The following is a 23,722-nucleotide window of genomic DNA, read 5'->3' as shown; positions in this document are numbered from 1 at the left end:
ACTTTTTTTAAAAAGTAGCAAACTTTTTAATTGGCAAGCATCTTGAGCCCTCTTACTTCTATTTAATAATCTTTCACTCATAAGATTTATTATACATCCTGAAGGGACACTGATGATCCTTTGCAGTATCATCTGACACTTTCAAGGAAGTTTGAGAATGACATAAAAACTCAAGAAATTTTCAGTTACTCCAAGTTCAGGGATGGTATTTGCTTGTAAAATCTCAACATTCAAATAACTAAAAGCTTCACTGAGTACTAGCAAGTGTTGCATACATCCATTTCTGTGGTGACAGTACATGCCACACAAGAAACACAGACAGACAACTTCAGTAGCTTTTTTTTCTTTTTTTTTTTAATTAATAACTTCTTAGTTCAGGAAAAAAAATAAACCACAAAAGAGAACTGGAAGAACTAGTCTCCACCTTCTTTATAAAAGAACTTTTCTCAAACAGAGAGACTATATACCTTGTTCACCACTATGTCAAATCCTATCATAATCACCTTGGTTTCCACATCTATTCTACCACATTTCATGCTCAGCTTCCAAACATCTCTTATAAAGGAGGTGGGGATGTGCTTTAGACAGGTTAAAAATATGCTGCACCTTTAAAGTATTTAAACAATTACACCAAGCATAGTTCATACATTTATCACATTAACTATCACCTGGTAACCATACATTTAAAAAGGTCTAAGGTAGAGTATGTAATACCCATGACAGATACTCTTACTTACTTAAGAGCATATAAAGATCAGGATTTATTCACCCTCCCCATCTGCAAGCCAATTTCTGATCTCTTCCTGGTACAATATAAATGACAAAAAAAAAATCCCTTCATTCCATTGCACTACTGCAACCCTATATGCATAGAAAGGCAGATTAATTACCTGTGACAGGGAAAAGGAAGAGGGTTTTAGAAAAACAACTTGAAGAACATCTACTGCACAGGTACTTTAGATGTTAAGCACATGAGTTCTGCTGTTTGGGTTTTCTCCCCAGTTTTTTTCTTATGGTCACTCAATACACCCCTACACAAACAAAACTTGAGTAAGTGCAAGTTACTCCTGACCAACAAAACAACTTCAGCACAAGAGGCCTGAACACCAGCACAGTGACAAGGCTGTGCTGAAAGCCCATCTGGGGTGTGGGAGTGGTAAATGAAAATGTAAAGCACATTTCTGCATATAATGTGCAAAGGCTTGATCTCCACAACTGCACTCAATTTGCTACATGCACAGCCAGAGATGAAATGAGATCAAAACCAGCTGGGAATGGTTGTCCTGAGAAGATACAATAACCATTAAAAAATCTAAACATAAAATACAAATACAGAAGCAACAGAACATTGTTAATACTAAAAGACAGAAACACACTGTTGTTGTTAAAAGAAGTTTCAAGTAATATTCCAGATCCAATTTCAATCCTACTCACAGGAGAAAATGCCCAGAGATTAGGAAGAGAAGTCCACACCAAAGTGTATTTTTAATAGCATAAGGGCATGGTCAACAGACCCATCCTTGCGACAGCTATTTTCAAAAATAAAAAATCTAAACAGAAAGACATCATTCTAATTAGCATTCTTAGTAAGATGTGCATTACTGGAAATAGTTGCTCAATTCACTGCAACCAGTAGACACGATGTGCTGCATCATTTGTGCTCCATTATATCACAAGATACTGTGTGTACACTTTTTAACATCCAAGTATAAATCCTGCTCATAAAATAAGGCATACTTAAAACAACATGGTCTCTACAGAGGTAACTTTGAATGATTTCTTCTCATTCTGCTCCACTCTTGTAGGTGTGATGAGAACAAAATTGGTCCCAGTTGAGGTCTGTCAACATTAGCAACCAGATTATGATCATATCGATTTGTAGGGAAGGGGGAAAGTTGGGATTTCTTTGTTTTTAATGACACTTGGAACATCTCCTGAATGAGCTCTGCAGAAGGCATGAAAATAAAATCTACATTTCCTATGTCAGTGACACCAGTGTGCCCCTTCATGATCCCTATCTCTATCCCTATCCAGACATGCCTCCATATTGCTACAATTTGTCCAAATCCACTCATTTTCTGTAAGATTGTTCCTTCCAGTAAAGCTGCTATATTCTGTTTTAAGTTAGTTTTTTCTACATTTTCACCAGTGTATGCATGCTAGAGAACAGCTGCATTGCAGAGGTACATATTTAGCACATGGTATCAAACCAAAAAAGAAATACAAAAAAAATGAACCAGTGTGTCCTACTGGCTGCTCTATGTCAAAAGCACTGTTTGGTCTTCTGATATAAAACACTACAGAAGTAATATTAGCAGATGTCTGTTCTGCTTCAAGTATTACCCCACCTTTAAATGTGATCTTCAAATTTTTGTGCAATTCTTTTTGTAATTTCACGTGAATAAAAATATCAACATGTCTAAACTAAGAAAGGAAACTGTCCTACCTCCACTGTAACACTGCACATATGGTAGAAGCTTTAAGTTGAAACAGCTGTTTATTGGATGGATTTTTTAAAAAGGAATATTAATGTGGTTTCTAGCCCAAAGGCAATGGGTAGCAACAAAATATCGAACTACCGCAAAATGCAGTTACAAATATACACTGACAATATCCTCCTTAAATATTAATGGCTCTTGAAATACCCATCAGATACTTTTACAAAACTTCTCTATTTTAAGTCTATCGATTTTTCTTAGTTTCTTCACAAGTAGTGCAAATACACTCCTTATTCTTAGGTCATCCCAAGATATGGCTGGTTTTTGTGAGTGTGGTTTGTTTGTGTTCTTCACTGAAGTGACACAGGGACACTGCAGTCATGAGCATGGAATGCAATGCTTGCTGGACTACCTTGGAAAAAAAAACCTACCTTATTCATGTACAGCTGTAAAATTCTACAAATTAAAAATTTCACATCAGTTTACCTGATGGAAAAGTGAATGATTCCCTGCTATGGGGGAACTGAGCAGATCCCCTGAAACCTTAAACTGTACAAGCAGTGTAACAGGCTTTTGTCCCCTCTCTACAGACTCCAAGTTTTTAGTTCTTGAATCTTGTTTGCTCACAAATGTGATTGAATTTCCTAAAATAAAGAAAAACATAATATTAAAATGTAACAAAGGTCTCACAAGTCAGGCAACAAAAGCAATTCAGCATTTTGCACAGGGTATTTTAAATGTTAAACAGTCTAAAGCAGACCATTTACACACTGAAATCTTTTTCAGAACCTGTTTAGATCATACTTTACTGTCATTTTACATGTAACAGGATTTTCAACATCTCTCCTGCCTAACCCTCATTAGTTTTATTATGCACACAGAAAACCTGTTATTAAAAAGCATTCCTCTATACTTCTGCATACTTCAAACCCAGAAGGCAATTAAAACAGGAATCTGTGATTTAATTTTCCCCTGCAAGGTATTAGTAACTTTTAGTAGACAGCATTACACAAGTCATTAAGAACTAGAATTAACTAGGCTAATTTTATATTTCAACATAAACACATGCTCTTAGTGGCTTAGAATCTTCTGGAAAGAAAAAGTTTTTCTCAGCCTGTATTATCTAAGTTTCATAGGAATGGCAAATCTGTCTTCATGGATTAAACAGAAAACATCATTTACTACCAAGCACTTCTTCTCACTTCTCAAAAACATTTCACTGTTCCTTGTTTTTCTCTTGCTTGGGCCATGTGGCCCTTCACACACAACTGAAACAGAAGATGGAGGGTTGAGTGTGTCACTACATGTGGAGGAAATGGTGCAAAGGAGATCCTGAATTTTCCCCTCAGCTGGATTAGATCAAAGATCAGAAAAACCTTGCTCACATAATCTAACTACTTAGTAGAACAATTTAGCTCAATTAAAAAAATTAAAATATTATCTGGATATAAAAGAGTGGTATGACAGCACTGTTTGCTTTTATGGATTTCAAGAACTAAGTGTAGCAGCCAGTAAAGTTCTAGGAAGGACTAATGCTTGGGGGGAAAAGAGAAAGAAGGAAAAAAAGAAGGGGGAAAAAAAACCCTGAGTCATTTTTATTCTAGATGAAATTATCCACAACATGAACAAAGATGACTGGTGAGTACTTTGATATTGAATTAACGCTAACATTTCAAAACAAAATCTCCTCTGGGAACACAGACTGTCCTATAATGTGAAGTTACAGATAGCTGTGGTACTTCAAATTACATCTGCAACTTAAATCCAAAATTATTTTTGAAAGCTATTTGGTAAAACCCTTGAATTTGTTAAGAGACTGCAGATGAATATTTTACAAGTCTGTCTTATGATCTGCTTGCCTGAGCTGCACAGACTGGTTATTTTCAACCCACAGTACCTGAAATATTAAAGGAATTATGCTAAGCGGGTATGTACATTGCAACATTAGAAAGATACTGCAGAATCTTCTATTCATTAAGGCAATTTCTCAATAAGGGGTAACAGCTCCTCTATCTTAAATTACACTGAGAATTTAGAGAATTATTCATAAGGCAAGAAGGATTTTTCAACCCTGCCTGAAACCAGTTAGTTCTTAGGGAGAAAATTTTTGTTTTGTTTTATGAGTCTTTAATATTTGTCTTACTACATGTGCATCTTTTTATAAGAATAAAACCGCATTGGCCTTGATATTTTTACTCAAGAAGCTTGATTTACTTTGGAAGGACATTTCTCACCAGATACCAGCAGTCCAAGGCTGGTATTAAAACTCTTGACAAGTAGAGGGTTAATCTCTTTTCAGGCTCAGTATTTAATTTTTGAGGCATGCCAGATTCCTTGGGTCAGAGATGTAAGACCTAGAAACTCCTCGGGAACCTGCTGTGGCTTACGTTACATGCTCCAAGCTGCTCCTGTTGCTAATTATTCCCACCAATTGATTCCTTCAATGGAAGCTGCACTTCACTGAAAGAATCCTTCCACCCCAGTGGGTGGAAAAACAGCCTCAAGAAGTGTCAGCCATGGGTTACATCAACTTACAAGTGCTGGCAGTGCCCTGATGCACGGAGGGCTCATTTCAAAGTAGTGTTAAAAACAAAAATGACAAAAAATTCCCCAATGCTCACCCAACCCTGCTTTATGCTGCAAGTTCTGGCACTTGAAAGGCTGCATTTAGATTGATGTTGGTTTGGTTTTTTTAAGGAACACAAAGCAAAACCACCTTCTGAAGTGTACAACTTACATGGCGTGGTGTGCTTTGACCTGAGTTCGACAGTTGCGTCCCCAGTAGCAATCAGGACGTGATGTGACAGTCACTGCAAGAGGGCAAAGGAAATGCTGCATTTATTACAAAAGTCATTAAAGTGACCCAGATTATTAAGCCACTGCTAATGGTGGTTACTCATCAGAAACAACACATGATTGGTAAGAAATTACTCTAGAACGATATTGTTTCACCTTTCTGGAAACAAAGCAAACACTCTGTGAAGGACAAAAAATTAGTTTTTAATGTTAATGCGGAATTATGATGAAAGTGTTTGGTTCTTAGTGCTGTCAACTGAAGTTTTACCATTTATTTTAATAGAGATGGACTTGATGAAACACTCAGCACTTGTCTAGATGTATTTCCACACAAAAGAAAAATTATTAATTAGGGTAGAGTTTGCTGCTTTCCCCCACCTTCACATACATTACAACTCAGCTGTCCAGCAGATGAACTGAAAACCAATGTTAAGGGCAAACCAGATACACAATTTTTGCTCATTATGTACAGCATCACAAGCAGATTTCTCAACAACTTAAGACTGGGAAGATGTTGCTAACAACAAGAACTAAGTTGACAGAAGTAATATTTAAAAGCAAACTGTTGGAGCAGCTTCTGTCCCAAACAAATTCAGGTCTGAATGAGGGACAGTTGCTTGTATGCAGTTTTATACTAGAATTTCAAATGCAAAGATTTAAAATCAGTTTATGAAAGCATTCTAGTTCCTAGTTGAGAGCTGGTAAAGTGTTAAATTGTTCAGAAAATGCATCATTTTATGTACTTAAATGGGAAAATAAATTTAATTACAGCAATTGGCTCCTGTTGACTATACTCTGATTTTACTGAGTTCCTCTTTTCACTCTGCAGATATATTTATTCTACAGATGAGAAATGATACTGAAAGAAAAGGTCCCATTAAGGAGTCTGAAAATAACTACACACAAGCTTAGCAGCTGACAAGTAAACTAAGACATTATCCTGCAACAAGATTTGCAATGGGCAACATGAAAGTACCAAAAGAACACCAATACAAAGATAAAACTCATGTTAACTCTTTAAATCACTTTTCTCCTCCTTACTGAGGAAAACAATCCCCACCTGGCAATTCAGCAACAGGAATATTCTGCCTGTACTGGTAGGCAAGTTCTCGAAAGCTGCGAAGGCCACAACAGTAGCAAAGCACTGTGTTCCCAGTAATTCTGTAATCTGGGGAGAAAACCAGTTGGTAAAAATGTGAGGATTAATAAATCAGGTTTAACTAAAGAGCCAGGATTGCACTGGTTCTGTACACAGAACTCCAAACTTCTTGATAACATTGCTGAGTTACATCCAGACAAGCAGTCATGCACATGCAAACTGAACACAACACATACCTGACAACATAAAAACTCCTCTTTGAAGAGCTAAGAGACTTTCATTTAACATATTTTTCCATGTCAGACCCCTGGATGCCAGGTAATCCTGAAAAGAGCAATTTTAAGTGTTTAATCTAGAAAAATCTCCAATCTCAAAGAGTAAGCAAGACATTTATTCTCAAATATTTCCAAATTTATCAGTAACTATGTTTTCAGAATGAGTTTATGTGATGACAAGAAAAAATTAAATACCTGTAACTTAATTAGCATGATACATTTAGAGCACCAATAAAACCTTCCACTAAGTATCTTTTTTCAGATCTCCACTTTTGCCAAAAGTTTGCAAATAGATTCATTCCAGTCACATTCTCATTTACCTCAAATCAAGATTTCACCAGTTTACCTAATTTAGGCAATCCTGTTATAGTATGGGCAAAATATTTTCCATACAAGTTTAGTGTGAAATTTAACTTGTCTGGGACAAAACATTTAACAAGCATTGCTTTCCTGGCTTGTTTTTATTGAATTATTTTTCTCTTAAATAGTATCTTGGATGATCATTTGGAGATCATTTAATCAGCTTTTAGAATCAGGTTCTGCAAGTCACACAGTGCTGCCACTGTGTCAGGCAGCACATGAATTCTATTTCATCAGTGAGTACATCTTAAACTTTTTACATTTGTTATTATCACACACAATGATTTTTAAACATACCTTCAGGATATCTGATTCATAGTGGTTGTTATTCAGGACGCCATCTAAACACTTATCACCAAGATTTATTTCTAATCAGAACAAAAAGAAGAAGAAAAGTTACTATTTCTTGCCCAAACTCTGTGGCCTTCACACATTTTCTGAAGGTTCTTCTGTTTCCTGAAATAACATGCACAGGCTCATGTGAGCACCAAGTACATGACTGCATTCAACATGTGCTAATGCATGTGATTTTTAACTTCTAGTGGCACAGACAAGATACTGAGATTTTAAAATTTCAGCTTCAGTCCACAAACACTACCAAGCTGCACAAATCACCAGTGCTAATAAAGCATATTCTATTAGCTCCAAACTGCAGCCAAGCCATTCCAACTGTTCTAATTTACTTTTTCAAATGTCAAAAAACCTTGAGTTTCAGAAGTCTGCACTCTTAAGAGGGCAAGATTCTTTTCTAATCCGATACCTTCAGATGTTCAGTGCTTTTGCACTGGTTTGTATGATTCTCTTACTAGACTGAAATACACCATTGTTTTTTATAGTGGAAAGAATTGTGCTCAGCAAGTGTAGTTTCTAACCCCAATATTGTAGGAAGACACACAGTTAAATCCTGTCAAAGTTAAGACACATGCCCCTTCAATTTTGTGTGTTTGCAATGTGAGGACACAGGCCTTGCTTCTTTTTGCATGACTGTGCTACAAACTGATCTGTTCTTAAGTTACTTAAAGGTCACGATAGGCAGACATTATTGCAAAGTGGACAGGCTGATAAGCAAAAAAATTACTCCACAGTACCACAGAATGGTGCCAGGCAGCCAAAACACGCCATGCGAGTGCAGCCCCAGTACAAGTGACAAAAGGGCTGCAGACAAACTGTGCCTGTAAAATAACAAAGAAAACTCTTGTAAGGACCTGAACACAACAAAACTCAACAGTTACCATTCTCATAAATCAGCAACAGCAGAGCCCTAATAAACTTGGTTTAAAAAAGGTACAACTTTCTCATTTAAAATACATTCTTTAAAGGACTAATAAATTCTTTAAAGGAAGAATCTTGCATGCTGTCACTACAAGCAACCAAATAAAGAAGATTCATATAAAAAACAGTCTTCAAGTAAATTTAAGTTTAATAAAAAATAAGGAGAGACTTCTATAGAAAATAAAATAAAAAGTGTACACACATTGCTGAGGAGCAACATGAGGATTCTGTTCACGCTCTGCTCTACGGTCAGGCATTGGCTGAAAGCAGCAGGTGCATATTACATGACTTCCTTGAGCAGGACACACGTATTCCTGAACAGCTGGATGAGTTAAAAAGGAAAAAAAAAAAAGATTGAACAATTTACAAATTGCAGTTTGGATGAGGAATCTTAATGAATATTAACAATATAAAAATCTTGAAGTAACAAGCAACCTTTTTACAAAAACTCTACGAAGCAGCAGAAAAAAAGCATTCAGATTTCTGGACTGCACAGCTGTGTAAAATATTTCAGTATGCAGAAAAGGTTAAGAACTTATCAACCATCAGCAACCCATTTTGGACAATCACAGCCAAATACTGTATTTGTAAAGACATTGGTGTGGAGTTGCTCTCACAGTCCTGTGAGAGGGACTTTGCTTAGGTCTAACTTAGCTCATAGCTGTAGCATAGCTCATTGCTTAGCTCAGGGGAGGTGGAGATGATATTCAAGGGTCCCTTCCAACCCCAGCCATTCTGTGATTCTGCCCTGAGTGTCTGAGTTGCAGTATTTTAGTGCTGCACTGCTGGGGCAATGTGACACTGACCTGCAGGGAAGTTGGCAGAGGTTGATGGAGCATCTCCCAGAGCCTGCATTCCTCCTACCTCTGGCTCCTGGCCTGTGCCAGGCACAGCTGGAACAGAGTGTCTTCGGTACCCTGGGCACTGTCTGCATACTATATATGGTTGACTGAAAGAACAATATGAAATTATACCAAACAAATGCAAATACAACTTAGGTCACAAGATTGGTCAGACTCTCGAAGTTTAACTTTAGGATTTCCTCATTCAGTAACAGATGAAAGCTTATGTAACTCAGTACCTAGCTCTGCTGTAGCTGTGACAGATAAAAATTATGGGTTTTGTAGTATTCCTCAAGAAATTTTAAACAAAAGGTAAAGGAAAAAAAGAGCAATATGACTGAAAGAGAGAGGAACAGAGTTGGAATGGTTATCTACAAGAATTCTGTTCCTCTGCAGACATTCAGCAAAAAATGTTTGCTGTTGAAAAGAAAGAGGAGGCATTTTGGTACTTGGAATTCCTAGAGTCAAGCACCAGCTGCTTTGGTACCATAGACCAAGAGAAAGCAGCCACATAAGAAAGCGCAATAATTGCAAACACATTCACAGGATCATGGACTACTTTATCTCCTGATAAGATCTTAACCAGAAATCTGTCTTTTTTTATTGCACAATTCAACATAGAACTGTTGGTCACAAACTGAATTTTGCTGGATTTCTAGGAAGTTCTTATTTCTGCTCAAGGTTCAAAGGATGGCCAGCAAAACTACCAAGGAGGAACTTAATCTGCAAACAGGTCCTGGCAATGATCATGGAAACACTACCAGCAATAAGAGCATTTGTAAAACTAGCTCAGTTTGTGGGTCTGTGCATTCAAACATAGGCACACAACTTAAAAACAGACCTACCTGATATCTGAGGATTCACTGTCTACATCAGACAATTCCAGTAAATCTTCAGAGCTTCCCTCCTCATCTGAGAACGATCTCCGCACCTTGGGCTGCAACATGTCTTGGGTAATTTTGTTTCTGGCATCCATGCTCCGAACATCCTCTTCATTGCGACATTTATCTGGCAGGAGAACCACATTCAAACTTCAAGAGAAAATAACACCTCACAGCCCTTATCTGCACTTTACTTTCTTAATACAGTTACCATTATTGTATTTTCATTTCCATAAGACTTGGTTTTGGATGAGAGAGTTCTAGATCATCTTACTTAAATTCCCCTCTCTGTTAAGGAAGTCCAGTATCAGGCAACCCAAATTTTTTTTTTCAAGAGGCCATAATCAAAGTTAATTAAATCTAAATTCAAGTATGTTTTTCAAAAGTATCCTTCTCATGATGAAGTAACAAATTAAAATGAAGCATTCTTAGCACACTCACATTATTAAATCACCTTCCACAGGTTATTATGTCATGTTAGATGCACTTGTTTTCTGACAAGCTATGTCAGAAAAAACAGCAGGGTAAAAAAACACACAGGTATTTTATAGACAACAGTGTGTCCTGACACCAGTGATGCAGCTCATGTGTGAAATCCATTGGATTCTGCCACAGACACTGTTCAACTTGCCTGGATGCTGAATCAGATAAGCTTCAACCAAGTTGTTCAATATGTGATTTTTACAAATACGTTCTACTGGACAACGACAAGTTGGACACAAAGAAGATCTTTCCATCCATCCTGAGTAGCAGGCAGCACAAAAAGTATGCATACAAGGCTGCAAGCTGGAAAACAAAAACTGAGTCAAAATACAAATCTTTCATTTTTTTCAGATACATCCATAACCCTGAAGAAACTATCTACATAGCATAGGAAAAGGAAAATCAAGAGGGCTTGTGAAAATGCTGATTACCCTGACCTCCTCAAACAGCTGCCACTGAATGTCTTGCATTATTACCACATGATTAAAGCTTTTGTCACTCTTACATACCTTACACAGTCATGCAGCAGTTCTTGGCAGATAATGCACGTTAACGTCTCTTCCATCTTATCTGGTTTCACATTTGATGTTTTTGCATCTTCAGAGCCAATTTTAATTATACATTCACTTGGAGCTGCTGGTGAAAGATTTGGACAAGTATCTTCATCTACAAAGACAGAAGGAGATAGTTTTTAAAGCTTTTTTTAACTTATTTTTATTCAAGTATTAAAAAAATCCCTGAAAGATCTGCACTGATTGACTGTTCGCTGGCAACAGTCCCAAAAGAGGTTCTTGCTTTACACACTACAGCTTCTGATACTGAAGACATTATTTTCATGGGACCAGAAATCAAGTAAGTGAGACACAAGGAACAAGCTGAAGGACTGATGACAGCTGTTGTAATTCAGTTTGGAGGGGTGGGGTGAAGGTTAAGTTGCAGAATACTGTAGTATACTAGCCTCCTTTTAGTTTCTTCTTAGCAGGTTCCAAACCTTCCTCCTCCCCTGTTCTTTGAGAATCTGATTCTGCATTTTCTTTGTCAGTGATTTCTGGAGCAATTGCAGAAGCTTCAGCATTCACATCCAGCTTTTCATGCTTGTCGTGCAGTGCTCTTACGCACATGGATTCTGAGATGGGGAAAGCAGGCACAGGAGTGACAACTGAGGACTGTGATCCTAAAAAATAAAAACAGAAACATGAACATGGCTGCACACATCTATGGGATGTGTGAAAACAAAAGGTACTCAAACTGACATGGCACATGCATCTGAAAAGTCTGAATAGGAAAAAGTGGAGCAGAAAAGCAAAGACTGCATAACTTACTAAACACACTCTGAACCAATCTGCTAATTGGAAAACCTGGGGGAAAAACAACCTATTAGTTGTGTAACCCTACTTAAAATCCCCATTCCTATTTCAGTTGGGAAGTATTTATTCTTAAGACTATTATCCACACCAGGTCTTCCTGACAAGGATGCCAGGCCAGGGTTATGCAATACTGATCATACGTAACAGGTTGGGATCACAGCAAAGGGAAAGCTTTGTTTCCATAGGAGCCAGTGAGGTCCCACACAGGAATTCTCACAATTCCTTCACTCATCTATCAGGATTTACCCTGCCTGTCCATAGAGAGAAAGTTAAAATGCACATATCTACCTGATACCTTCACTAGAACTTTACAAGGCAAATTCTAGACGGAGATAGGGGTAAGAGATGAATCCGTTAATTTTAAAACTTTAACTACTTGACCCAAGTCTCACCAGATGTAGATGGATTATCCTGCTGACCAGATGCAGACTCAACTGGAGAGGTAGGAGAAGCATTAAAGAGGTTTGATGTAGAAGTAGATGGCTGTGGTTCCTCGTAGCAAGACTGAGTAGCTGACAGTGATGAGGTAATTTGGGTCTCATCATTACTTCTTCCTGTACTTGAGGTATCTTTGGTCACATGGCATTGGTTTTCTACATTAACTTCTACAGTTGAAAGGGGGGAAAGAAAAGAAAAATATCTTTGTGACAATCAACACATCATGGCTTCAAAATTCCAAAGAATCAAACTCTCTCAAGAGGGTTACATTAGTCATTGGAGCTTAGCTCCTCTCCATGGATCCTGAATTACTTCCTTACCTACTGGTTCTTGAGTTGCATCATGTTTTGTGTTTAAGGATTCATAAAGATAAGCAACATCTGAAAGAGATTTAAAAATATTAATCGTGCTCTTGAAACAAAAATTCACTTAATCCCACATAAACAACTTCTATTCACAAGTGGTTGCATCCCTAAAGTGTCTGACAGTGGAAGAGGCAAATGAGGGGTCACCTCAATGGTACCATGTTAATACTCCTACTTAGGAGGCAATTAGGAGCAGCACAGCAAGATCTTTTCTTCCCAGGAAACCAGGCAGAGCAGCTTTTGTGTGACGTTTAACTTGTGCCAGCCATGGAACCAGAGGCTTAATCATTTCTTAAACCTAAAATCTGCTCTGTCAGAACAGACTGTATTTTTACTGATACTTGAATCAAAGTTCTTCGAAGAAGCTTATTATTTCTGAGCTCACTTCTCAACCTCTTCAATCAATATTACTTCATTTCTTTGTGAGATACATGAACTCTCAAAAATACAGATTGGGACATGCCATAAGTTTCAGCTAGAAACTAATTTATAATCTATTAATAAAACCAACTGGATAATATCCTTTTCTTTTCAATCTTACTTGAATTTAATACTGTTCCAAAAACTCCTCTACCTTGTTACATTTTTGTCACCACCAACCACCAACAAGCAAATAAGACTGTCTTAGTTTGCAGCAATCCATTTTCTGATCAGTAGTTAAAATTTTGTCTCCTTCAGCAGGACTTAGAATGGCCAAACAGGCATGCCCTAAATTTTTCCTCTCTGTTTGAAGATGGAAAAGCTGAAAAAAGCAAAACTGGAGGCTTGGTAATTTAACTACTTATTAACCCAAATGGAAATCAGTGATTCAGTTCATTGCCTGGAAAATTCACCAAAGTGATTCATCTAAATAGCATCAAGTGCAATAGTGCCAGCTCAGAGCAGATTTGTGAGATAAACTCCACAGACAGAAAAATACAGCTTATCACTGCTTCATGTAACATTTACACCAGACAGCATAAATCTGTCTGTCTATAAATTATCAGCAATTTCATGAAGGAAGTATTTGAACAGTGAGCATGTATCTAGAATTTTTAAATTAACAGTTTATATTTTTATTATTGTATGAAAACTGTAAATATAGCATTGTTCCAAGTTTACAAATTCTACTTTCACTGTAGGGCTTTCCCCATCTCCCCCCCATTTTGCCTCTTCCTCTTCAAAACAAAAAAAGCCAACCTACATACACAAAAACCTACACACACAAAACAAAAAGCTTTTGCAGCCTTTCCTGCTGGTGCTAAAAACTGCTTCACTGGGATATATAAAGTATCACTAACTACCCCAGCAGTTTGACTTCTAAAAGAAGCACTGGACATGTGATTAGAACCTCATTACTTACCATTCCATGCATTAGTTCTACCAAAATTACTTCTAGGCACATTTAAATTTCAGACAGTTGCTCACATTTGTCTCTGTAAAAACTGGCACATCCATGACCTCTTCTCCAGAGACTTGTTTTTAAACATATTTCTCTTTAAAGCAGAACTACTCAGTTCTAGTATACTGATATTTCTTTTCCCTCCTGACTCAAAAGAAAATGACTAAGCACACCATTTTAAAAGTATTATTCACTTACTGTTCTCTGGCTCATTTTTTCTGTAAACAACATAGATCACATCCCCAGTCTGTAATGGGTATGTCTGCTTCTTAACCACTTTCAGTTTATTAATTACTGTTCCATTAGTACTGTAAAGAGAAAAGATAACTTAGCATAAATGTTTTCATAACTACACGGGAGAAGGAAGGGAAAACACAAGATACATTTAAAGAAGAAAAACTACTGGCTGCCACCTAAAAAAGTAAGTGGACTAAAAAATATTTTTTAAAAAAGGAAGTTTAACAACAAAAAATTTCTCCTAAAGACAGAAATGCAGAACCACTGGAACTTCAAACCTGATTTGCACTACTGGTAAAGAGATGGCAGCTGACAGACATAAGACCCCCGATATTTGGCTTATGTCTCCAAATAAATAATGAGATGATTGTTTCTGTACAATAGTCTCCACCCTCTAAGTATAAAACCAAAAGGACAATGAGAGTTCTATTCAAAAAGTTCCAGGCTGTGTTTTCCATTTAATACTGGAAATCTCCTGAGATGTTCTGTGACAAAGGAACTTCCCCTGTACGGTCAGGGATGTCATATAGTGGTAATTTGTGTGCCCCCTCCTCCTTCAAAAAGGAAAAAACCGTAAAATTGTGAGGTTACTTGGACTGTTTGCAACTTGAAAGAGAGAAGTTCAGAAGGTGAAAAAAAGTGATACATAATGAAAGATTAATTGGAATGAATTATTTTTATATTGATGAAAAATTTAATACTTGTAGAAGAAATTAAACTAGGGAAAATAAAAATGCAGAGCATTGCTGATTAATTTCTTTATCCCCTTAACTATGGGTGATGTCGTATACACAAGCCATTAATGTTTTATTATAAAGTCAAGTTATTCAAGTACTAAATAATTCCAGCTCACTTGCAGTAAGCATCCTTCAGGGCTGCAGCCCTCTCGAATTTCAGACTTCTGCCACTCAAAATCTCACAAACTGGTACCAAATATGAATGAACAGAAAATATCTGCTTTTGCTCCTCTGCAGAGCAGCTGCAAGAAATAACAGCAAAGCTGTGCTGCCACCTCCTGGAGGCACGGCCCGCGCCCAGGGCACTGTGGACTGTCCCTCACTGCAGGGGAATTTTTTGGAAATAAGCACTTCCCCCTTGTCCTTTCTAACACAAAAATATTAATTCAAAGCCCAAAAGGAAAATCAAGCTCTCTGGAAGCACTACAGCAAGTTGTGATCAAGGTATCAGTTCTTGGTCTTGCTGCTGCAGCTGCTTCCACAGTCTGGGTGGCTGAATCAATTAGTCCAACATAAATGAGATGCTGCTTTAAACTTTCAAGAAATGAAAAAAAAATTTTTGGGCCACATTGATGAAACTTCAAGCTTCTCTTACAAGAAAGAAAACCACTCATAGCTCATCCTTTTCCCCTCAGGCATACAGGTGTTGGCTAGGCTGAAAGACATAAGCACTGAAGAACCAGCAGAACAGAGAAATCACTAAATGATTGCCAAAGGTTAGCAATTAAGAGGAAAATAGAATTTTAGTCCCTCTGTTAAAAACAACACTGATTTTTTACTTCATACTGATGGTAGTGATAACATTTAAAAATATTATGTTGAAGCAAAAATCGATCTCCTTCAATTGCCAAATAAATAGTTAAGTTGACACCAACCTCTGAACCTTGTCAGAAGTCCTTTAACAAAACTAAGAAACATCCAATTTGACCTCCTCAGTTTTCCAGAAGGCATCTCCCATCTGCCCTAAATGTTCTAGACCTTCTTTTATAATAAATCAGCTAAATTCAAGTAACAAGACTTGTCTTTTACTGAATTTTAACTTCTACAGGCAATTCCTAGCCCAAACTTTTCACTAAACACAGGGGGGGAAATGTCACAATAATGTATTTTATGCAGTAACTCTGTCATGACTGCCAAGTTCCAAGATTATTCTGGGGGACAATAACACAAGATATTTTTGGGGAAAGGAAAAAACCCAAAATATCACACATCTAATAACCCACTCAGGCTTGGTTCCACAAAGCAAGATGCAGAAATAGCTATGCAAGATCCTATTCATCAAATTGACCACAGACAGCCAAATCTTTTCAGCTCTGTAGTTACACAGACTTCAGTGAGAGCTGACTAATGAATTATTTGGCACACATGGACCCAAATGAAATAGGAATAAATGGATATCACTTGACACTGAAAATCATAAGCTTTTCTTCAATGCATCAGTAAATGAAAGCAGTTGTATTTATATCTCAGCCAACAACCAAAGGGAAAAAAATATTCAGCTATCCCAGATAATTGTATCAGCCTTTCACTTCCAATTCCAGGCTTTAGCATGAGGCTTTTAACAGATATGGTGACATTCCAGATTAATGTTGTGGGTAGACACACATGATAAATTATGACATTTATACATTCTTCTATGTTTTAAATTAAGCTCCCTATAAAATAAGTAGAAAGTACAATGAGAAGCCCAAATATGAAGGCCATTCATTAGATATTGAATTGATGCCAAGTGGCTGTACCATTTTTCAAGTGCAGAAGAAAAACAGTACTATCAGATATAAAATGTGTTGTGAAACTATGCCACAAAATGTTCCAGTGTCACTTTTTTAATCAGTGTACGAAAAAAGTCAGGCCTTGACTCAATTCCAATGTGGTTGATGACTCTACAGTTTCATTAATGAACCATAAATTCTGTTTACTTCCCAATCCCATCTGCTGTGCAGAATTGATATGAACAGCTTCACTCAGAACAGGGCTACTTTTGAAGTAGATGAATGATCCATGTGTTGTAAGAAACTTTCATACCCTTTCAAGAAAAATGCCAGACTAATAATTTCTAATATTTATTTGCATTAATCCAGGAAAAGAATGTAGTTTATGTTAAAGCTTCTGGGTTAACAGTTATCTGATATTAAAGTGCACATAATCCTGAACACACTGTAAACTGAAATGAGTTTTGAATTCTATTAAGGTACAGAATCCCTTCTGTACTGTAATTCTCCACTCTCAGTGTTCATAGACATCGTTTTGACTGGAGGGTGAGGAGAATTCAATAGCAGGAAGGGACACCAGCACCAACTGCAGATCAACCTCTGATTCACCCACAGAAAGGGAGTATCTGCTTGCCTGTCATATGAGTATCAGCCTTGTCTAAATTGTTTCCTGATCAGAAACATCCCCTACTACTTAGAACCTTAAAAGGAAAAAGTCTACAAAATAACAAGAAATTACACTAGTTGCCTTTAAAATTTCTTTTTCAAAATGGAGAATCTTATAACTGCTTTTACTGGGAGAAATCCAACTGCTGCCTCCACTGTGTTAGGTCAGCTTGTACAATTTGTTTTCTTTCAAGCAGTATAAAGCAACTACTGCATGGTTTGGAAAATAAAGCAGAAACATATCCCAAAAGAGGGCAAGTCTGAGTAATTTATTTTACTATTTGCTAACTCTTGGCTTTTGTTACTTCCAAACTTTTATTTACTCAATAATTTTGAATGCTCTAAACATTTTCTTTCACTTGCAAATTTTGGGTAATTCTTTTAAGTACATTCAAGAACTCATTATGCTATCAGAAGACAAAATGTTGGCTGTCTACATGTATTTGATTATATTCTTTGGATTAGACACAACAGAGAAACAAAGTCCACTCAGTTTGACTGTCCCACACTCACTCCCTCCTTCAATGCATTCCTCTTCACCAGAAAAATCTGAGCTTGACCACAGCAATGTTTCCAAATTATTTTCCACTTCAGAGAAGAAAAAGCTGACCTTGCAGTATTTTTCTGTGACTCTGAGCATCTGTACTGCCAACTCAAACATTCAAGAGCCATCTTCTTTCAGCCTGATTTTTTGGGACTCATCTGCTATTTGGCACAAACATTGGAAGACCCAGAAGAACCAGAAGGGTTTTCTGCAAGCAGTCATATCAAACCTGTTTGGTTTCTTGATTCAGCAGTTGGCAGCCACACTTCAATTCACAAGAGGGAGAACACTCCAGGGATTTACTCTTTGTTAGATACACAGAAGTGTAACAGGCACAAGCAGCTCCCTGGCAATGCTCCATGTGCAGCCTTTCTGTTACACTACCTTGTTACAAGCCTCACCTTTTCATGAATACACCATACACAAAATTAACTTTAATTTGGCTTTGCTAGTTTTCAGCTGGCTGCACCTTCTGCCTCAGGGGGTGGGTAAGGGAAAAAAATAGGCAGGAATGTTTCTGCATCATGCACAATTTATTTAGCTTGTTCTGTCATAACATGGGTTTAAACCAATTCTGCCAGGGACAGTTTGTGAGGTGAGATTTATAGCTACACTCTGAGGCTGCCATGACAGGCAAACATGGTTTGGTTTGTTGTTTGGAACATCCTGAAATTTAGGATTATACTGGAGAATGACAACTATAAACCCTTCCCAGACATCCCAGCAAATCCTTTTTCCCCAAAAATTTAGCATCCTGTCCCACAGCTTCTGGGAGTATAAACCCAGCAGGAATCTATCCTGGATCTATCTCTAATGACAACCTTGAAGAGGAGAGGAAATATACCCTTATCAGGTTTGCAGATGACAACAAAGCAGGGCCAGATCTGCCATGAGGGGCACTTTGGCAGGCCAGCAGGATGTGCCCATGATGTACAAAGATAAAGAAATTTTCACATTTGAGGTTGTGGAAGATATCATGTTTGATCCCTGTTTCAACCCTGAAAGCAATTAAATTTATCATGGTAGCTCAGGGTTAGTATAACCAGCTGAGCTTTTGGCAAAAGTCCCTCCAAGAACATTCTGAGAAACCAACCTTGTATCTTCCAATGACACTTGACCAGACTCTTCATCCACTATGATTTTACAGTGATCTCCAGACACCAACTTGTTGCCAGGGAAAGATAAGTCACAGCCTTAAAAAGAAAGATTTTCCAGCAAGCTTAAAAATACACATTACACAGTCAGATCAGCATTCTACATGGCTATAAATGCAACATAAACTGACTCGTACATCTGCAATAGTTCAAAACTCCTGCTGTCACACAGGCAGCAACACAGCCTAGTGTGAGACACATAAACACAAGTGGTGAGATAACCCCATGGGCTGATGTAACCATTTCAACCATATGAAGATGTTTCAGTTCCCTTTTCCCCCCAGTCCTAGCCCTCAAAGATGGAAATCAAATCACAATTACTCTGTCCTAGAGTGCTACAGAAATATCCACACATATCTGAGGTGCTCAGTTTAACTTCTAAAGGCACACATGTCACTGCACTCAGCTCTTTTCCCACATCATTGTAATGCTGTTTAATTGCATTTAACTTGTTTTATTCTGGTGTATTGGGGGGAAGTAGTAAGAACAAATAACTGATTAAAAAATACGTAAAAATTATTATCACTGTTCTATCTTACAATCTTTTGTTTGTTTTCAAACAGGAAAGTTTTCCTCATCTCTGTTAACAACATTATTATGTTAACAAAGCTGAAGAGAATTACAATCCAGGAGTAAGATTTAGGGGTAGGCAGGAGAAGTGTCATGATGATGTGATAAAAACCTTCCTACCTACAACTCAAGGGCTCTGAGAAAATCTTGTCTTTTTACCTCAATTTAAAATTGAGTATTCAAAGCAACACTCAAGGCTCTCCACTGATCTCTCACAAAGGACTCAAAGCACTAAAAGCTTACACCAAAGCTATAATTAACAACCATGATTCCCCTCCACCTATTCACACTGTGAGTGAACTGATCTTCACAACAGATCCAGCAGGAAAGCAGCAAGCACTGCCTCATACTGCTTATAAAGTCACAATTTGGTATTCTAGTAACCATCCATTTAACTAATCCATTAGCAAACAGCTATGGAAAGCTGTTTGCAACTGAAGAAGAAATAATTCACCTTTTTTTCTGCCAGACAACTCTCAAACAGACATCAACTTGAAAAATTTCCCCACAGCTTAAGGATAAGCAATCTCAATAGATATCACCAACTGTAAATTTGCAAAACATTTTTCCTATAAGACACTGTCTGCCTTTCCCATAGAGCTACAGCATCTGGTGTTTGCTCACAACTATTTACAGGAAGTGACTGATCAGCCGAACAGCTTGAACTGATGAACAGGAAAAAGAAAATTAGCACTGTAAAGGCAGCATAAAAGAAAGTTAAAGCACTTCAGACCTTGTTTCAAACACAGTGACCATGAAATCCTTTAAAATAAAGGCAAGTAGTACAAGTCCTAGACTCTGGGAGTAAAGCTTTCAAATCGACTCTCAGAGAAACTTTCAGAACTTGTTGGCAGTCTTTATAAGGCCAGAAGAATTAAGGGCTTTTATGTGGGTGTTTTCTTCTCTGTGAAGCCGAAGCATTTTGCATTGCAGTTCCAACTTATTTTAACCACAGAAACGAAACTAGAACGTAAACAAGACCGAAGCACAGAAACTTCTGAATCAACAACCGGGCTTCCTTATTTGCACAAACTGACACAGACTACCTAAAAAGGCACTCTGACTTTAAAACGGGTCACAAGTTACTGAAAATGAAAAGGTCAGCATAAAACTACTTATTCACACAGCTGAGGTAAATTGGGAATTTGGGGGTGCCTGGCAAACACCTCCAGCAGCCGGAAGCAACAAACCCAACTAGTTTCAGTCCAGCTGCCAGCACTGTAAAGGCCAGGAGGGGGATGGCTGCTGTCCCCGCACACCGCCCCAGGCCAGCGCAGCCCGTCCCTGTCCCACCTTTCCTCCGCCCGATGGTCCATTCTCTTTTCAGCAGCAGGACGTGCGGCTCTGCCTCATCTGCACCCAGCCGGATCAGCTTCCCCCAGGGCTGCGGCTGCTGCTGGCTCTGCTCGCCTCCTTCCGATTGCTCCATTTGGATTCACATCTGACAAAAACAAACAAAGCGAACCCAAACCCCATCAGCACACGGCCCCCGGGCGCGGCACAGCGCTCCCTGGCACCCCCGAGGCCAGGCCAGGCCGGGCCGGGCGCGCCGCTGCCCCGCAGCCCCTTCGCACCCCCGGGGCTCTCCCGGCCCCGCCGCTCCCCTTTGTGCGGCGCCGCCAAACCCTCCCTCCCACTCGGCCCCCCGCAGCCAGCCCAGCCCCTTCCCTGCGCCCCCACCCCGCAGGCCCGCTCCCCTCCCCGAGCCGGGAGAGCCAGCGGCGGCGGCCTCCGTCCGTCCGCTGCCTTCCCAGGAGCGGGGCGGGGGCGGCCGGCGAGGCGCGGGGGTGCGGCGGCCCCGCGGCGCGGCCCGTCCCGGGCCCCTCACCCCAGCGCCGCGGCCCGGGCGGCTCCTGTCAACAGACATTGCCCCATCAGCTGATGCGGCCGGGGCGGGCCCCCGCGCCCATTGGCCGGCGCGCCGCGCGGGGCGGGCTTTCCGCCCTCCGCCACAGAGCCGCGCCGGGCCGGCAGGAGCGCCGCCGCTTCCGGTGAGGCCGCGCAGTGCGCTGCCCATAGGGAAAAGCTGGACAGCGGAGGGGCTGAGAAGCGGTGACGCCCTGGCGGCCATGCTGGATACGGGCAGGAACCTCGGGTGTGGGCGGGCCCGGCCGCCCGCCGCCATCTTTGTTACGGGCAGGTCTGTCGTCTCACCGCGACCGTGCGTGCTAGAAGCCGGCTGAGGTGGTTTCAGCGGTCTCATCCACAAAAAACTTGTTATAGTTAACTCTTGGATGTTGAGCAGGCATTGGTTTGCCATCAGTGGATAAATAAACAACACACGCTGCTGTTCCAGGGCCAGGCTTTCCAAAGCAAGCTCGAACTGAGGCAGGATCAGTGTCCAGTGAGGAAGGGGTCACGCACGCAGGGGGTACCACGAGTTTTGCTCAGAAAACTCTTACAAGTTAAACCCTGGAATTATCGGGGACAAGAGCAGGGGACAAAGCTTTCCGAACTTGACTTGTCTCTTTGTTACTGCATCGACCACTTCATTGCCGTGTCGTCCAATTGGTGGTCCTTTGTGTAAAACAGTATGATTGCCGTGCAATTGTTAATCTGCTCGTTTATGCAGGTTTTGTTCCTTTTGGTGGGACTTTTGCCCAGAGCTCCAGGCACGCTGCAGCTGCAAAAGGCCTCCCAAGGGGAACACAAAATGCCACAACATGCCTTCCTCCACAGCTTCTTCCTTGGAAGCAGCCTTAACCCTAGGCTGGTTTTAGTGCCTAGATTTAGCTTTAGGGTTCCACCTAGGGTTAGGCTTTTGAAAACCACAAAGCCCAGAGCTCCAGGCACACTGCAGCTGCCAAAGGCATCCCAAGGAGAACACCAAACTACCACAACGTGTCTTCCTCCACAGGTTTTTCTCTTGAACCAGCCTTCGCCCTGTGCTGCTTTTACTGCTTGACTTTTCACATTTTGCTTTTTTTTTCTCTCTTTGGAGCTGTGCAGCTTCTCTTGGCCATTGAAGTTTCACAGCCTGTGCAAGACATCTGTATGGGGCCAGTGCTAGAAACAAAAGTATTCAAATATAGCAACGTTTGGATCTGTACTTTTGACTGATACCTAACACAGTACTCTTCCACTGTCCCAATCACGTGCTCCCCAGTTGAGGAAAAAGATCTAAGCACACATTACTCAAAATTTATGCATGTACTTAAGAGCTTTTTGTTATTGACCTGAGTTTTTAACTCTTACCTTAGTAATAATATTGTGAAAAAATTGTTTTTTGAGACCTTAATGTGTCCATTCCTCCAAAAGGGTTTGTCTATAAAATACCCCGCTTGCTTTCACCTTTGTCCTCACTGAGGAATAGAGCCTTTTATACATTTGAAGGGAGGCACATCAATGGAAGGTGCAATCACTCAAAAGCATTGTCATGCTGCTTCATTTTTATTACTGCTCACAGTGACTGGTAATTGTTATCTCTGAGTGGCAGAGGGAAATACCAGCACGTGGGAGATGCAACTAACAACCCAACAACCAAATCTTTTGTGTAAACTGTAGCATTAGCTAAGAGAAGAAGTTGTTTTCTTGTATTGTGGCATTGAGAAGACATATTTTCCAAACAGTCCTGCCAAGAGATCCCTCTGCAATCATACCAAGGAATTACTGCACCTCGGTGATAGCACAAAGCAAGCACACGATTGGTTCAGCTCCTGCAGCTCTCCCATAGTATCCATGTAAAAAGACAGCAAGTGAAACATACAGCTAGCTTAACGAGTCCTGTGTGGATAGGAGACTCAATTAAAATTAAATTATACAACAAATTAGGTTTTAAATGCTGCACTGCTTAGCCAGCCAGACAAATAATAATTAGAGATGTACTGATCTGCTGTGTGCAGTTGACTGCTGTAACTGCTCTCCATGTACACTCTCCCCACTTCCCTCCCAGCTCAGGGTAGTTTTATACCACATTCCAAATAATCCATCTCTCAACAGCCCCATTTTGTACTTGTCCCCCTCCAGAGCTGGGCAGAATGGAGAGGATCTCTTTCTAGATATCACCTTTCCCATCTGCTCCCTCAGTTAGGGTTTGTTTAGCAATATACATCCCTCTCTTTGTTCCTAGCTTTGTTCGAGCTCATTCTAGATGGAATGAGTTTTC

At 39.5% G+C, this 23,722-nt stretch overlaps 1 protein-coding gene across 1 annotated transcript; it reads right to left on the bottom strand.

Moving 5' to 3' along the window:
* Window positions 1-358: 358 nt before the first annotated feature.
* Window positions 359-21,492, bottom strand: CHFR (checkpoint with forkhead and ring finger domains). The gene is made up of 18 exons (XM_058037120.1): window positions 21,446-21,492; window positions 20,911-21,058; window positions 18,987-19,086; window positions 14,196-14,305; window positions 12,572-12,631; window positions 12,206-12,418; window positions 11,405-11,620; window positions 10,956-11,112; window positions 10,595-10,749; window positions 9,928-10,090; window positions 9,047-9,189; window positions 8,443-8,562; window positions 8,057-8,140; window positions 7,266-7,336; window positions 6,570-6,657; window positions 6,295-6,402; window positions 5,176-5,248; window positions 359-3,082 (listed from the first exon to the last, which is right to left on the bottom strand). Exons 2-18 carry the CDS (start codon window positions 21,044-21,046, stop codon window positions 3,040-3,042), a joined length of 2,040 nt encoding a protein of 679 aa, XP_057893103.1. The 5' UTR covers window positions 21,047-21,058; window positions 21,446-21,492; the 3' UTR covers window positions 359-3,039.
* Window positions 21,493-23,722: the final 2,230 nt, after the last annotated feature.

The sequence above is a fragment of the Melospiza georgiana genome, chromosome 18 (assembly GCF_028018845.1).
Source record: "Melospiza georgiana isolate bMelGeo1 chromosome 18, bMelGeo1.pri, whole genome shotgun sequence".
Lineage (NCBI taxonomy): Eukaryota > Metazoa > Chordata > Aves > Passeriformes > Passerellidae > Melospiza > Melospiza georgiana.
The sequence above is the reverse complement of the archived record's forward strand: the minus strand, read 5'-3'. Positions and strand labels throughout refer to the sequence as shown.